We start from the raw sequence: 14,975 nt of genomic DNA on the forward strand, positions 1-14,975 counted from the left end.
CCCTCCTCCTCGCTACTTTCTGGTCATTATAAAATAACTAAACTTGGCAGAGAATCCTGCTTTAATAGAAACTAAAAGATGAAATATGCAGATAAACCTCCTTCAGAAGATAAATCTGTTTATTGTTGTTCAGCTGGGGTGCAGCCCCTCCCCCCTCCTCCATCTGTTTCTGACCTTCACCCCTCAGTAGATCCCAGCAGAGCGCAGCTCTGACTCTCTGGCTTTTATTTTGAAACAGGAAGCTGGAGTCCCTGAGGAGGACGGTGCAGCTTGACTCCGCTCCTCCTGCATGTCCCCAGCAGACCCTGCCAGGAGGCGCAGAGAGGAGCAGCGGACTGAGGAGCAGGGACAGCTTTACTGCTCTGGAGGCTGGGGGTCCAGGCAGCTCCTTAAATGTTGGAGGAGGACCAGGAGGACAACCGGAGAGGAGCAGGAGGAGCAGCAGAGAGCGCTGCCTCCACCTGAGGAGCAGAAGATGAGGCTGGTGGTGCTGCTGCTGCTGCTGCAGGGCGGAGAGTGTGCAGGTGAGGCTGAGAGCCGCTCCGCTGCAGGAGCATGGAGGAGCATGGAAGAGCATGGAGGAGCATGGAGGAGCATGGAGGAGCATGGAGGAGGTTCTGTTGGTCTGACTGGAGCTTCAGGTTCCCACGGTCCCGAGTGGATTTAGGTTTCAGGGGAACCACAGAGTTTCTGTGTCCGCTCAGGTCAGCGCGCGCGCACGTGCGTCCAGTGTCCGATTCCTGAACTGAATGCGCGTGCACGCTCCATTGTCTGTTGATCAGGATCGATAATCGATCAGCAGAGCGCGCGCGCGCTTCATTCTTCTCTCGCTTCTTTCTCTCTGCACGTGCACGTTTTAAAGCCGTGCACGAGCATCCTACTACGAGCAGCCGGGCTTGAATGAAACGTCACGTGGTCTCATGGTTGCATGACAGAGGAGGCATGGCCGCGTGCACACGTCCGGACAGGGAGTCTGATGCGCATGCGCGCCCACCATCTGTTCTCAGGTATGATGATGACGTGTTTGTTTTTAGGCACCTGTTCTATGAGGGGGGGGGGTCAGAATCTTCTAACAGCTGCTTCCGGTTCTGATTCCGGAGATTTTCTGTTTTCTGGCAGAAATGTCCTCAAAGATCCATAAAACCCAGAAATATGCCACCTAGAAGTCATCGCCTCAGAGGGAAGGTCCAGTTTCTGAAGGTTCTGGTTTAACGGATCGAACTAAAACCAGGAGAGAATTTATTCTGATGGTTTCAGTTTGTCTTTAATGAAATGCTCCGATTGAACCATCAGAACCAGAACCGTTCGGATCTTAGGTTCTGGTTCCGTCTGCAGGCTCCAACCTTCAGCGTCTTTCTGGGTCGGTTCTGATCCGCTCTGTTTGGTGTTCTTCTTCTCCCTGTGGCTCATGATGGTCCTGGGAACCAGAACCAGAACCACGGCTGCTTCCTTCATCCAGTTAAACCTCCATCCTGAGGGTTCTGACCCGGTCCAGCTGGACACATCTGAACCGGGTCGCTGGGCTGAGGTGAACCTGGGTCATCATGGCCGCCTTCAGCAGAACCGGCCCTGATCCGGGCACCAGTCTGTTCTGGACGGGGCCACCGGGTTCTGCTTCCAGGTGAGACAGAATCAGAACTTCCTGAGGTTCTGGTTCTCTAGTTGCAGCAGAACCGGGTCGTTCCTCCATCTTTCTGGTCTCCTCAGGTTCAGGTCTCAGAACCTGAAGGTCCATCAGATGTTCTTCATAGATCAAACCTCCGTTTGGTGCCGAGTTCTGGGTCCGGTTCTCCGGTTCTGCCTTGAGCCCGGGTGGTTCTGATGGATTCTGCTCCCTGCTAACGGACCCTCTAATGGAAAAGCTTATTCCGCTTCAGAACCGGTTCTGTGTTCTTCAGCTCTCAGGGACCACATCATAGAATAGAATAGAATAGAATAGAATAGAATAGAATAGAATAGAATAGAATAGAATAGAATTCCACTTTATTCTCCTCTCTCAGAAACACAAAGCCAGGAAATGAACTCTGCTGGTTCTGGATCCCAGCAGCAGGTGGGGGAGGGGGGAGACAGAGGGGCAATAAAAGGAGGGGGAGGGTCAGTGACAGGGTCCCTCAGGACGTCCCTTCCCCCGCCCCCACCTGCTGCTGATTGGTCAGCAGCGTCTGATCAGGTCATTGAAACTAAAACTGAGCCTTAGAAACAAACCTTCACCTGTAACCCTGACTCACCTGTTCTGGAGCTCATTTCTGAGGTTCCAAACTGACCGAGTGCTCAGTTAGCCGTTAGCTGCAGAAACGCTAACCTAGCTGGAAGCTAAAGATGGAGAATGTTTGAAAGCATCCTTCATAAAAAGACGAATAAGGAAGAGAAATGAAGAAAACTGGAGGACAAATCGCTAATGCTAACCCTGCTAACGGTACCGTGCTACGAGGTAAAAGATGGAGGGCGGCGTGGAAAACTGAGGAGGCCACCGAAGGTAGAGTTATCTTTGGAGGGGTCAAAGGTCACCCGGACCTGAGAGGTCGTAACTTTATCAAACCGCCGCAGACATGGCGGCGAACAGCAGCGCCACGGCAGCCATGTTGGGTCCTGGCCTGCTCAGGGAACCCTTCTGGTTCTCTTTGGAATCAGAACCAGAACCGTCTGCGGACCCGCTCTGAACCAGGAGCGTTTGGATCAGAACCGCGGTTCTGAACGGGTTCGGCCCGCCTCAGGCGTCCTCTGGTCCTCAGAAGGTCCATCTGCTGCACAGCTCAGATCTTTCTCTGGTTCTGATGGAGGTTCTGATGGGCCGCCCAGCTGGATGGAGCCGAATAAAAAACACTACATTACCCAGAAGGCTTTGCTCTCACAGCTGCAGCAACAGAAGAGTTGGTTCTGATTGATCTAAACTGGGTCTTTCTGTGGAAAGATGTTGAACCAGAGGCGAAGGGAACCAGGGGACTTCCAGAACCTAACTAGGTTCCACTTTAAGCCCAAACCAACCCGCCAAAATAAAAGCCTTTCCTTCCGATGAATAGAATCAGAGGGAAGGAAACTGTTCAGGTTGGATCTTTAATGTCTGGTTCTATCAGAGTTCCTTTATTGATCCATTCTGATGATCCGAACCAAACATCCTGAAAGTATCTGGTTCTAATCAAACTAACTGATGTAGTAAATAGTTGTTTAATTTTTTTTAGTGTAGATTTATGTTTCAGGAGGTTCTGCTGATGTGAGAATCAGTTTATTTTCCTGTTTTTCTGTCTTCAGTCAGAAGCAGAGCCGATTGTTCGGCTTCTGGACGTGTTTACTAACCTTGTGAGGACCTCCGTCTCTCATCTTGGCATCTTTTCAGGAGAGAAGAAGCAACAAAACAAAAACTTCTGGGTTCTGCATGAATGCAGTTAGTGAATCAGTGAGGAGGAGGCGTCAGTGGGTGCAGGAGGACCAAGCGGCGTGTTTAAGGAGGCGCGGCGGCGGCGTGTCGTCATGCTAATGCCGGGCGCTGTGAGCGGCGTTCCCAGGGTCTCTCCTCTCTAACGTATTCACTGAAACAATCGGCAGCAGATGCCTCTCTGACTCCGTCGCCGGGTGTGAGCGACCTCTGACCCCTCACAAAGCCTCCTGACGACCGGCGTTTTGCATCAGAAACAGACGCTGGGAGCCTGACGACACACTGGGGTCAGAGGTCACGCTCTGCGGCACACATGCAGCTCAGACATGCTAATGTTTCTGCAGCTGTTCTCACACTCTGCAGCTGTCTGAGCGGCGGCGGCGGTGGCGGCGGCGGCGGCCCTGACTTTGACTAGGCCGCCGCCTTCAGTCCTGCTGGTGCAGATCTGCTGTATTTGGGTCACTGGTTCTGGTTCTGATCCAGTCTGGATCACATGGAGATCCTGGTCGTTTCCTGCGGCTCAGTGAGCCCACATCATCAGCCCTCCCCCCCCGTGCCTTCTGCTCTGATATCTTCCTCCAGCTGGAGGAGCTCATTCCTTCAGAGCTTCTGTTCCTCCCCAGACTAAACGGGCCCCTCAGGCTGCAGACGGATGGGGTCCAGGTTTACGGTGACGGGTCGTCAGAGTCCTGGACCCGCCCCGCTGGGATTGGATGGGCTGCGGCTTTGACCCCTGAATGATTGTGGGAGGTTTTTGTTCTGGGTTCTGGTGGAGCTGATGGATGACGGAGGCGGCGAAGGTCAGCTGTTCTCCCGCAGGTCGTCCATCTCCGCAGCGCTCATTAACGCTCGGGTTCCCACGGGCTCAGGGTCACCGCCACCCGCCGCACGGAGGAAATGGAACCGCTGGGTCCAGATGGACTCCTGCTTCTGAGGAATTAAAGGCCAAGCAGTGGGAGCCGGTCTGCTGCCTCCCTGTGGCTGCCTGTGGTACTGCATCATCCCTCCTCGTTTCTATTCGATCGACTTTCAGCTTCAGAACCAGAACTTTGAGGCTGAATCTGTCACTGCTGGTCCAGAAACAGGCAGCTGGATCCGGTTCGATCCGGTTCTGCCGGAGCAGAACTGTCAAAACTATTCAGATTTATTATTCCAGTAGAAATCCTGCTGTTTAAAAACACTTTTATAGAAGTTAGAGGATCAATTTCAGCTTTTTACTCCAGTTAAAGAGTAAAAATACAATTTTTAAAACTACTTCAAATATAAAAGTAAAAGTAATGCAGGAAAAAACAATTTAAGGAAGATTTTTCTACATTTCTGGATGAAAACTTCCTCCGACTTTAAACTGTTTGATGGAGGAAAGAAGGTTTTATTACAGATTTCTATCTTAGAATCCAACCAAGACCAACATGAACATGAAATAAAATCTGCATCAGTGAAACCATCTTCCTCCTGTTTATCAATCATTCAACTGAAATTAATTCATAAAATATTACTGCTCCTAAAACGAAGCAAGCTGATCCAATGGCGCGCAGCGTGCGTGAGGTTAGGAGACGCTGGAAGTCTTTGCACGCGGCGTCCAAACATTTCTATCAAACGAAGATCTAACTGCTGAAGTGGCGGCCTAGTGATGTCATCAATTAAACAAGCTGTCTGTCATAATAAGCAGAAATATACAAAATATAAACTGGATATTAAAAGTAAAATTAAGAGAATAATGTTTCTGTCGCTGCGTGATTTATTTTCTTAGTTTTATAACTGAGCGTCACATTAAACTTTGCATCATCAGGAAAAATTATTTATTTTGTTATGTTGTGAGCAACAGGTTGGGGCAGCACCGAGTCCAAACACAGAGGAATTAATTATCAGGATAAAACTAATTATTTTGATGCTTTTATCTTTTTTTAACGCAAACAGGCCAGAATGAAAATGAGATAAAATTATCATTTTCAAATTGATTAATCTGTTGATTATTTTTTTGATTAATCGATTAATAATATATAATAATAATCAGATTCCTTAAAGTAGATTTTTTCTGAATAAAGAACTAAAACTTTTCTAGTTCAGGAGTTCTGGATTATAGAGCAGATTGACAGAAGGAAACATTTTTTAAATCTTAAATGCGAAATGTTTATATATATTTAATCGCTCTGTCAGCTAAAGACATGTTTCACAGCCTTATACCCTCGTTAACGATTAATCAGTTACTAAATTAGGTGATGATTATTGATTATTCTGATTATAAATGTGTGTAAATGATTGAATATCATCTAAAGTTCTTAGTTCATCTCCTCTGAATTGAGAAGTTTTTATGTAAGTGCAGAATATTAAGCATTTAATTGTTTCAGCCTTAGCTTGAATCAAACCAACCGGTCTACCGTAAATCCTCTAATATAGGCCGGGGCCTTTATTTCATTCAGGTGCATCTTGGTTCAGGCCATTATTGGAAGGAGGCCAGAATTAGAGGCAGGCCTCTATTTACTGCAAGACGACCAGTGGAATGAATAAAAACCAGATTCTGTGTCTCTTTGAACCGATAAAATACTAGTTTCATTTATTGAAAAAAGACAGTTACCATAGCGATATAGAGAACATTATGCTCTCGCACCTCAATCTTCTAGCTGGTCAAACTTCACAAGTCGTTTTCCGCAATTTCGGTCATAAAAACCAAACAAACCGGCCTCCTGTCTGCGGCTCTGTCTGCGGCTCTGTCTGCGGCTCTGTCTGCGCTAAGGATGGGACTTCCATGCTAACGGCTTGGATTGGTTAGCAAACACTGCCCCCCTGTGGTACTTGTATATTACTATAACAAGTTGTTGAGGACGGCCCAGGAACATCGTTGGTTCTGATTATAACCCCGGCCTGTAGAAGAGACCGGCCATTGTTAGAGACCAGGCCGCTACTGGGATACAGGCCGATAATCGTCTTATAAACCCAATCAGCTGCTGCACAGCGCCCCCCGCAGGCCGTGCTGACCCTGACTTTGTGTTGCAGGTTCGGGCCGTGGGGGGGCCGACACCCAGCGGTGTCAGTACTACAACGTGAACTATGAGATGGAGAAGACCAATCAGAGCGGAGTGGAGGTGTGTGAGGGCGAAGCCGACAAACGCTCCCACTGCTACGCCTCCTGGAGGAACGCCTCGGGCGCCATCCAGCTGGTGAAGAAAGGATGCTGGCTGGACGACTTCAACTGCTACGACCGGTACACACACACACACACTCACACACACACACACACACACCTACAACATAGGGTTGTCATAGAGACCGGCGGTTCTAGCAGGGCCCACGACCCGGTTCTGATCTTTGGGATTAAATAAAATGGCTTATTTCTCAGTAGAACTCGTGGTTCTGGCTAACAGAACAGCTTTAATGTTGGCTTTACTCTATAGAACCGGGTCATCTAGAGCTGCTCCTCTGATGTTGGTTCTAGAGACCAAAGACATTGGTTACATCCAGAGGTTCTGGTCGGACGGCGGACCTTAACCAGGACCACAGAGGTTCTGGATCTGAGCCTCAGTACTGCATTATTTATGTCAGGTTCTGTTGATCTGGATCCAAACTGAGTTCTGGACCGAGCACCAATCAAAACGGGTCTAAACCAGATCTAAACGGAGGAAGTTTGGTTGGACCAGAACCAAGGTGTTGGACCTGAAAGTCAACATGACCGGCAGAACCTTTGGAACCAGTTAGAACATTAGTCCGTCCTGCTGGTTCCGACCCAGTTCTCTGCTTTCAGATGACATTTACCATCCGGTTCAGAACCTCTGTGACCCAAACTGGAACCAAGCCTCTTGTTTATTGACGTTTCATGATGGCCGTCTGATGATGACCCTGATTGTTGTGATCCAGGTCGGACTGCGTGGCGACGGAGGACAATCCTGAGGTCTTCTTCTGTTGCTGTGAAGGAAACTTCTGCAATGAGAAGTTCATCCACCTGCCAGACCCCCGCAGCCCAGGTGGGTCCGCTTCCTGACTGATGACTCCGGTTTCTGTTCAGTTCTTTATCTGGGACACGCAGAACTGGAGGCGGTTCTGGTGGAAACAAACCTTCAGTATTACTGCTGATGACATCGACGTCCTTTAATAGAAACTTCAGTCATAATGAAACCCAGACTGACTGACAGGAAGTAGATCAGATGTTTGAGTCCAGGATGGTTTTAGAAAAGCTTTGAGGTGTAGAAAATAACCCCTTTTTCTTTTGAAGTGATCAAGGCTCCGCCCAGCAGCGTGGACGTGTTAAACGTGCTGATTTACTGTCTGTCGCCTGCCGCCATGCTGTCGGTGGTTCTGCTCATCGCCGTCTGGATGTACCGCCACCGCAAACCCCCGTATGGACATGTGGACATCAGCGAGGTGCAGCTCCCTCTCATCCTTCTGTTCTATAAGAGCTCCACCTGCTGGTGTCTGAGGGTACTGCAGTGGGTTCTAATAGACGGTCCAGTTTGATCCGTCAGTAGGAGACTGAATAGTGACCCGTAGAGATCCTTCTGAGTCTGATGCCTTCGCCTCGTGTCCTCCAGGATCCCGGGGCCCCCCCTGGCTCCCCCCTGCTGAGTCTGAAGCCCCTGCAGTTGCTTGAGGTGAAGGCTATGGGGCGCTTCGGCTGCGTGTGGAAGGGCCAGATCCTGAACGAATACGTGGCCGTGAAGATCTTCCCAATCCAGGTGCAGAACGCTACGTTCCTGTCGCCGCCTCTGGTGCATCTTCAGGTCTTCTAACTCCTCCGTCGTTCATTTTTTTTCCTCTGGGCAGAACAAGGAGTCGTGGCAGAACGAGAGAGACGTGTTCCTGACGCCGGGAATGAGGCACGAGAACATCCTGAGATTCATCGGAGCAGAGAGACGAGGGAGTCACCCGGAGAGCGAGCTGTGGCTCATCAGCGAGTTCCACGAGAGGGTGAGGAAGGAGATCCAGGAGGTCTGGGAGCCAACAGGAAGGGACACATGGAGATGTCCAGGGTGGGGTGGTGGTTCTGAAGCCTGGGGGGTTCCGACCTTTTAGCAGCTTCTATTTGCTTCCAGTGACTCTCAGAGATCCAATGAGTTCGGTTTTGGAGACCCAGCTGGTCTATCTGTAGCCTGGTGAGACCATCCTGATCTCGCGAGCTTTCAAGGTTTCACTCTAATCAGTCTGGAGACTCTCCGTTAAAGAAAATTTGGAGCCGTTCACCAAACGAACGTCCAATCAGCGTTGGCTTTGAGGCGGGTTGAGGTGTGACGCAACGAGAAGCGCGACAGTTCAGTCTAAAGAACATGGCGGCTTCAGCCGATGAAACTAGCGTTAGCGTGGCTATCGAGCAAGTTTTATGGGAATTACAGAGTATTTCTTCACTGAAAGAAGAGCAAAACACTGCTCTGGAGGCTTTTCTCAGAGGAAAAGATGTTTTTGCTCTTCTCCCAACTGGTTTCACCAAGAGTTTGATCTATCAATTGGCTCCTCTTCGTCGTCGCTCTGTTAGTACGTCATTTGCTTCGTTGATCTGATTGGTTTATTTGGCCCGTCTATCACCAACATAGGCCAATCAGCTAACCAGTATTTTCGCCCCTTCCCAAAATTACTTCAACGGAAGGTTTCCAGATGGATATGCGGAGCAAATCCATCTGGCGGACTCAGGTTACGTCTTCCGTCCACTGAGAACAGAACCTTTGTGTCTGCAGGGCTCTCTGTCCGACTTCCTGAAGGGGAACGTGGTCAGCTGGTCCGAGCTGTGCCACATCGCTGAGTCCATGGCCCGCGGCCTGGCGTACCTCCATGAGGACATCCCCCACCTGAAGGGAGACCGACATAAACCGGCCATCGCTCACAGGTTCTGGATCCGCCATGATCCCGTCTCCACCTGGAGACGTCCAATCTGACCTGTTTCTCTGCTTCTCAGGGACTTTAAGAGCAAGAACATCATCCTGCGCTCCGACCTCACCGCCGTCATCGCTGACTTCGGCCTGGCTGTTTGCTTTGAGGCGGGGGAACCGCCTGGAGAAACGCACGGACAGGTGAGCAGGCGGCCGGAGCGGCGGGCGGGGGTTTGGCGTTCAGCGCCGATCCTGACGGTGACACACCTGTCCTCCCTGAGCAGGTGGGCACCAGGCGCTACATGGCCCCAGAGGTCCTAGAGGGCGCCATCAACTTCCAGAGAGACGCCTTCCTGCGGATCGACATGTACGCCGTGGGGCTGGTGCTGTGGGAGGTGGTGAGCCGCTGCAGGGCAGCCGACGGTGAGCAGGAGGGCTGCAGTTCACCGTGTTCGCCATCAGGGGGCGCCAGAGTTTAGATCGGATTTATTTGATTCCAGTTCTTCTTGATCCACTGAAATCCTCCATGTTTGATTATGATTGATACGGTTTATTATTTTTATACAGTTTTGGTTCCATTTCTACGGAAGAGGATTAGGGCCACTGAAAAAAAAAAAAAGTTAACTGATTTTTTAATTTTATTTCAGTTTAACATGGGATTAAAGTCCGAATTCTGACTTTAATCCCATGTTAAACTGAAATAAAATTTTAAAAATCAGATAACTTTTTTTTTTTTCCAGTGGCCCTAATCCTCTTCCGTACATTTCAGTCCAGTTGGTTCTGATCCGATTTCATTCATCATTTGAGTTCAGGTTAAACTATTATTTTAATTAGTTTCAGAACATTTTCATCAGAATTTTACCTTTAAATTTAATGTGATGGTTATTATTTTATTTATTATTTTACTCCACTTTATTTAACCCAGTTAATCCAGATTAAACCCAGATTATTAGACTAATATCATAAAAGCTCATTTTAAAATAATTCTGTTTATTTTAAATACTGAAACCAGATTGGGTCCAAACTCTGGTTCTGTCTGTTTGTTGGTTTCTCATGGTTCTGGTTCTGAAGGGTGACGCTAGAGTCCGGCCCGGTTCAGGGCGGCTCAGTGACCAGAGGACCGGTTCTTTGGGTCGGTAGTTTGTGGGTTCTGATGGACCCGTCCTGTTCTGCTTTCAGGTCCATTGGATCAGTACTTGCTGCCGTTTGAGGAGGAGGTGGGTCAGCATCCGACCCTGGAGGACCTGCAGGAGGTGGTGGTCCACAAGAAGATGAGACCCACCATCAAAGAACTGTGGCTCAAACACAGCGTGAGTGGTTCCGGTCCGGTCCGATCTTCCTGTTTAGAACCTTCAGAGAAAGCAGCAGAACCAGCTGGTTTTAGACCAGCGGTTCTGGTCCCAGATGGTTTTATGGGACGGGTCCGTTTGGTTGGTTTCTAGAAAAATAAATGTGAGAAAATGGGCCCAATAAGTTCAGGGACAGGTGGTTCTGGTTCTGATTAGTGGGTCGGACCGGGTCACCTGCTGCCTCCCAGAAATGAACCCGGTATCCAGACCTGCTGGATCAGAACCTCCCCCACCCACTGAGTTCTGATGGTTCTGATGTTTGGACCTCCTGTCTGCAGGGTCTGGCTCAGATCTGTGAGACCGTGGAGGAATGCTGGGACCACGACGCCGAAGCTCGCCTGTCAGCCGGCTGCGTGGAGGAGAGGATCTCCCAGATCCGCCGCCACGCCGCCGCCACCACCGCGCCTACCTCCGACGCCAACGCAGCTGTCACCATGGTGACCAACCTGGAGCCGCCGCCTAAAGAGTCCAGCCTCTGAGGAGGAGACCCAGACCGGTTCTGGTTCTGATCCCCCTCCTGGACCTCCGAGTACCTCAGGTTTTCTGCTGGATTCCACACGGCGTCTGCCGACCCGCGAATGTTTCCCACCGAAATGCTGCAGAGCCGCCATGTTGCCATGGAGACCGCTCCAGCTGGAGGCGAGGACCTTTTTTATTTTTTTAGAGTCATTAGTGTTTTATCGGTTGACATGACCTCAGACAAACCTTCGGATCCAACGGGTCTAACCTTCAAAGACAGAAACAGGAAGTGATGTCAGAAGGGAAACCAGACGGCTGCTCCGTTTCAGGAAAAATTTGTCAGGAAAAATAAAAAAAACTAAACAGCTGACTGAGCTCAGCCAATCAGAGAACAAAACTCCTCAGGTAACCTTGGGAGGGGGCGGGACTTTAGTCGGCTACGGCTTTAGTGGGCGGGGCTTAGAGAAGGTTCTGATACCGATGCATCGAGTGTGTGTGGGTCACATGATCAGCGCCGAGCCTGCTGATTGGTTCATTCCTCTGCCTTCATTTTTACCCAGAGGTCAGTGGGGGGGCGCTGCGACCTTTGACCTCCGACATCATGATTCTATGCTGGCCTGGAAACCAGCCAGACGAAGGGTTTCCACCCGGGTCCCTCAGCCGGGTTCTGACGGCTGCTCTGGTCTCCACAGAGGTCAAAGGTCAGCGGTGGCCTCCCTGTTCTGCTGCTTCTAACGGGGACCGAAGCTGAGGATGCGTCTCCATGGAGACGCTGGTCGCTCCAGCACCAGCCTGAGCGGCGGCTCTGTTTGTGTCCCTTCTGTGATGCCGTACAGCTAACACTGAATGTCTGCCATGATGATGATGAAGATGATGATGATGTCCTCTGGCTGCGTTGGACTCCTGCAGAACCAGAGGGAGGAGAACCGGACGGAAACAACAAGATCACCTCAATACAGCAGAATCCTGCTGCTCCTCCTCGCCGGCGGCCGCCGCGCCTCCACGCCGGCAGCTGCTGCGCCTCCACGCCGGCAGCCGCCGCGCCTCCTCGCCGTCTTTCTACTCCTTCTACTGATTCCTTCTCCTGTCTTGAAGGTTTCATTCCTGCTGATACCTGAGCAACCTCTGGACTGGATGTTCTACCATCCTGGTTTCTATCTCAATAAAATGTTTTTTTATTGTTTTATTTTTGATCCTGAGGAAGGAAGATGGAGGGAAAAGGCCCGACAGGAAACAGCAGCCTTTACCAAAATAAAAGCCCCTCAGCAGCTGTTTCCCATCCTGAGGTAAAGCTGTTTTGGTCTCGGCGCCGGGATCCTTCTCCAGACCAGTGAATGTAGTTTATAGTCGTCTGCTTCCACAAACGGCAGCTGGTTAAACAAGGATCTTTTTTTATTATCTGAAAATAATAAAAGCTGTCGGATTGTTTTAAATAGACTCGGCTGTTTTATTTCATTAGAAAGTTCCTGATTTATTTCCCTAAATTTGATGTTTATTCCAGATAAACCGGCGGTTCTTCCTTTACCTTAATGTCTCACCAACAGGCCCAAACTTTTCTACAGTTTCTAAATAAAAATCAAAGCTGAATTTTAAGTTTAATTTCAGGTCCAAACCTCCTTTCATAAACGACTTGTCCTGCCAGAGATTAAATTCTCTGTGCGGAACTTGGAGCTAAACCTGGATTAGAAATTTAAAGCCTAACATTTTTCCATTTAGCAGAGAGGAATGTACAGAATAGAGGTAAACTGGAGGTTTTTCTGGTCAAAAATAATGGACAAAAATTTAAAGCACCACCTCTGTCCACCAGATGGCAGCACAACACAAATTAAGAACCCTTCAAATGGTCAGAGATCCAATTGAAGTATTCCAAAAAAAAGAAAATTTAAAACAATCCACTGGATTCTGCTTCCAAGTTTGAAGACGTTTAGCTTCATATCCAGGAAACCTGGAACTCACCGCCATTTCTGACATTTTAATTGAAAAGCTTCCTGGATGGAACTTGGAAACAAAGTCCAGTTAATTGATTTTAATGGCCTTTTTTGGAATGACTGAGAATCTTCTCCAGCATCCAACTTAACCATTAAACAGGTTTAGAAAATGTTTTTATTATTTTTTTCCTTTTTAAATGTACTATATTTGTATATGTAACAGATTATTATACATCTGGAAACTTGCATTAGCAGTGTCTATGTTTTAAATCCTGCTTTAAAATAAAACGTTTTTTTTTTAAATGCATATTTCACTTTCTGACAAGAGAAACAACAAAAAGACAAAAAAAAAACAACATTTGAATAAAAACAGTTGTATTGTGATTTCATTCATATTAAAAACTGGGTTGATGTGAAAGCAAAGGAAAAACTGGTCTATAGAAATAGATCATAGATCGCATAGATCATCCTCTGCATTTCACTTTGGGTCCCCAGAAATACAAGATTTTTTGGAAAAATGTTTTTGTTATTTAATCAATCAATTACCTTAAGAAAACGAATTCGATAGAAGGGATATAAGTTTTTCTATTTAGTTATTTGTTATGTGGGAGAATTTATATGAAGCATCCGGATCCACACTCCTCTCCAGTAGATGGCGGTATTAATATATTGCTTGGCAACCGCCATAAAAGAAGAAGAAGAAGAGCTTTCTGAATGTAATTTTAAAGTGTTTCTGGAAGGAATTCGCTGCCAGGCTGTGATCCATCATGTTTAGGTTCTGCTCATGGGGAAGGATGAACTAATAAAGCAGTTTAATCAAATTAAAAAGCAAAAACAAATCAAGCTTCTTTTTAAAACCTCTTTTTCTGCTTTTACTTTGAAAGTGGGGTGACAGGACGTGACGTAGCATCTGCAGATGCTAACAGGTTTAGGAGATGTCTGCTAATGTCAGCCTTTTAAAAAGCCTCCCCGGGTGTCGGTACCGTTCGGCCTGTAGAGGGCTCCTCCAGGGGAAGCAGGCTGGGGGCTGTCCGGCCAGCAGGGGCCGCAGGGCGGCTATAAACACAGGTACTGCCCCGTAGCTGCGGCTAACAGGCTAATACTAGCAGCTCTGGTTAGATCATCGAGATCTAGATCAGAACCTCCAGTTATGCTGACATATTTAGATCTACAATATGTTTAAGAGTCTCCTAAATAACTGGGCTCTCCATGTGTCACATTAAACCACAGATGATTAAATATGAACTGATCTCTTCAAGGTTCGCTAATAACTCATATAGGCAATACGTCAGCGCGTCCGCCATATTGTGAGAGGCAAGCTCTCTTTGGAAACCGTTGCAAAGCTTTAATTACTGAAAGAAAAAAAAAATTGTACATGATTGCGGTCATTTAAAGGTAAAATATATATGATATTTACGAAAAATAAACTATTTAAATTTGAAAATATTAGTTTAGTTAAATCAAAACAGGTTTTAAACAAAAAAACTTCAATTGTTTCTGATATCATGCTGTGTGTGTGATGAGCCTCCTAATGAAGGACTGAGGAACCTTCAGCAGTAGATTATTGTTATAAATTGAAACTAAAGTTTGTATCGTTCTAATATTTGTGGTGAACTAGAACATCCATAAACTGCTTAATGACCCAGACTCTTCTGAAAGCTGCTTTAGCTCTGCTTTGACCTCTGACCTTTGCTGTCTCTATGCAGCTGCAGGAACCCCTCCTCGGCCACTAGAGGGCGTCAGAGTGCTGGATCTGACCCGGTGAGCTCAGCAGGCTGCGCCTGTCTCCTCTCAGCCCTGGTTTGATGCTAAGCTCTGTCTGAATGTTTGCAGAGTTCTGGCCGGTCCGTTTGCCACCATGATCCTTGGAGACCTTGGAGCCGAGGTGATCAAGGTGGAGAGACCAGGTGAGTATTGTTCTGTTGGGCCGCAGCTGAAGGATTGTGGGAAATCTGATGGCTTCTGATGTTGGGTGTGTTGAACAGGTGGAGGCGACGACACCAGAGCCTGGGGGCCGCCGTTTGTTGCCTCAGAGAGCGTCTACTTCCTGAGCATCAACCGGAACAAGAAGGTG

General features: G+C 48.1%; 3 protein-coding genes across 3 annotated transcripts in view; all 3 read left to right on the forward strand.

Moving 5' to 3' along the window:
* The window catches only part of xylb (xylulokinase homolog (H. influenzae)), a 15,920-nt gene extending 15,646 nt beyond the window's left edge, over nt 1-274 (forward strand). The window contains exon 18 of the mRNA XM_015403028.1: nt 239-274. Coding sequence (XP_015258514.1) covers nt 239-274 — 36 coding nt within the window. The remainder of the gene's footprint in view (nt 1-238) is intronic.
* On the forward strand, nt 272-11,316 carry acvr2b (activin A receptor type IIB). Its single transcript, XM_015403031.1, has 11 exons — nt 272-524; nt 6,368-6,575; nt 7,226-7,332; nt 7,581-7,729; nt 7,897-8,040; nt 8,129-8,272; nt 9,034-9,182; nt 9,252-9,366; nt 9,450-9,588; nt 10,345-10,475; nt 10,793-11,316. Exons 1-11 carry the CDS (start codon nt 290-292, stop codon nt 10,991-10,993), a joined length of 1,722 nt encoding a protein of 573 aa, XP_015258517.1. The 5' UTR covers nt 272-289; the 3' UTR covers nt 10,994-11,316.
* Nucleotides 11,317-13,694: 2,378 nt separating this feature from the next.
* sugct (succinyl-CoA:glutarate-CoA transferase) overlaps nt 13,695-14,975 on the forward strand; it is a 59,223-nt gene continuing 57,942 nt past the window's right edge. Inside the window, exons 1-4 of the mRNA XM_015403029.1 lie at nt 13,695-13,969; nt 14,608-14,662; nt 14,735-14,808; nt 14,887-14,972. Coding sequence (XP_015258515.1) covers nt 13,837-13,969; nt 14,608-14,662; nt 14,735-14,808; nt 14,887-14,972 — 348 coding nt within the window. The 5' untranslated portion in view covers nt 13,695-13,836. The remainder of the gene's footprint in view (nt 13,970-14,607; nt 14,663-14,734; nt 14,809-14,886; nt 14,973-14,975) is intronic.

The sequence above is a fragment of the Cyprinodon variegatus genome, unplaced genomic scaffold (assembly GCF_000732505.1).
Source record: "Cyprinodon variegatus isolate N-32 unplaced genomic scaffold, C_variegatus-1.0 Scaffold1427, whole genome shotgun sequence".
In the NCBI taxonomy this organism is placed as follows: Eukaryota; Metazoa; Chordata; class Actinopteri; order Cyprinodontiformes; family Cyprinodontidae; genus Cyprinodon; species Cyprinodon variegatus.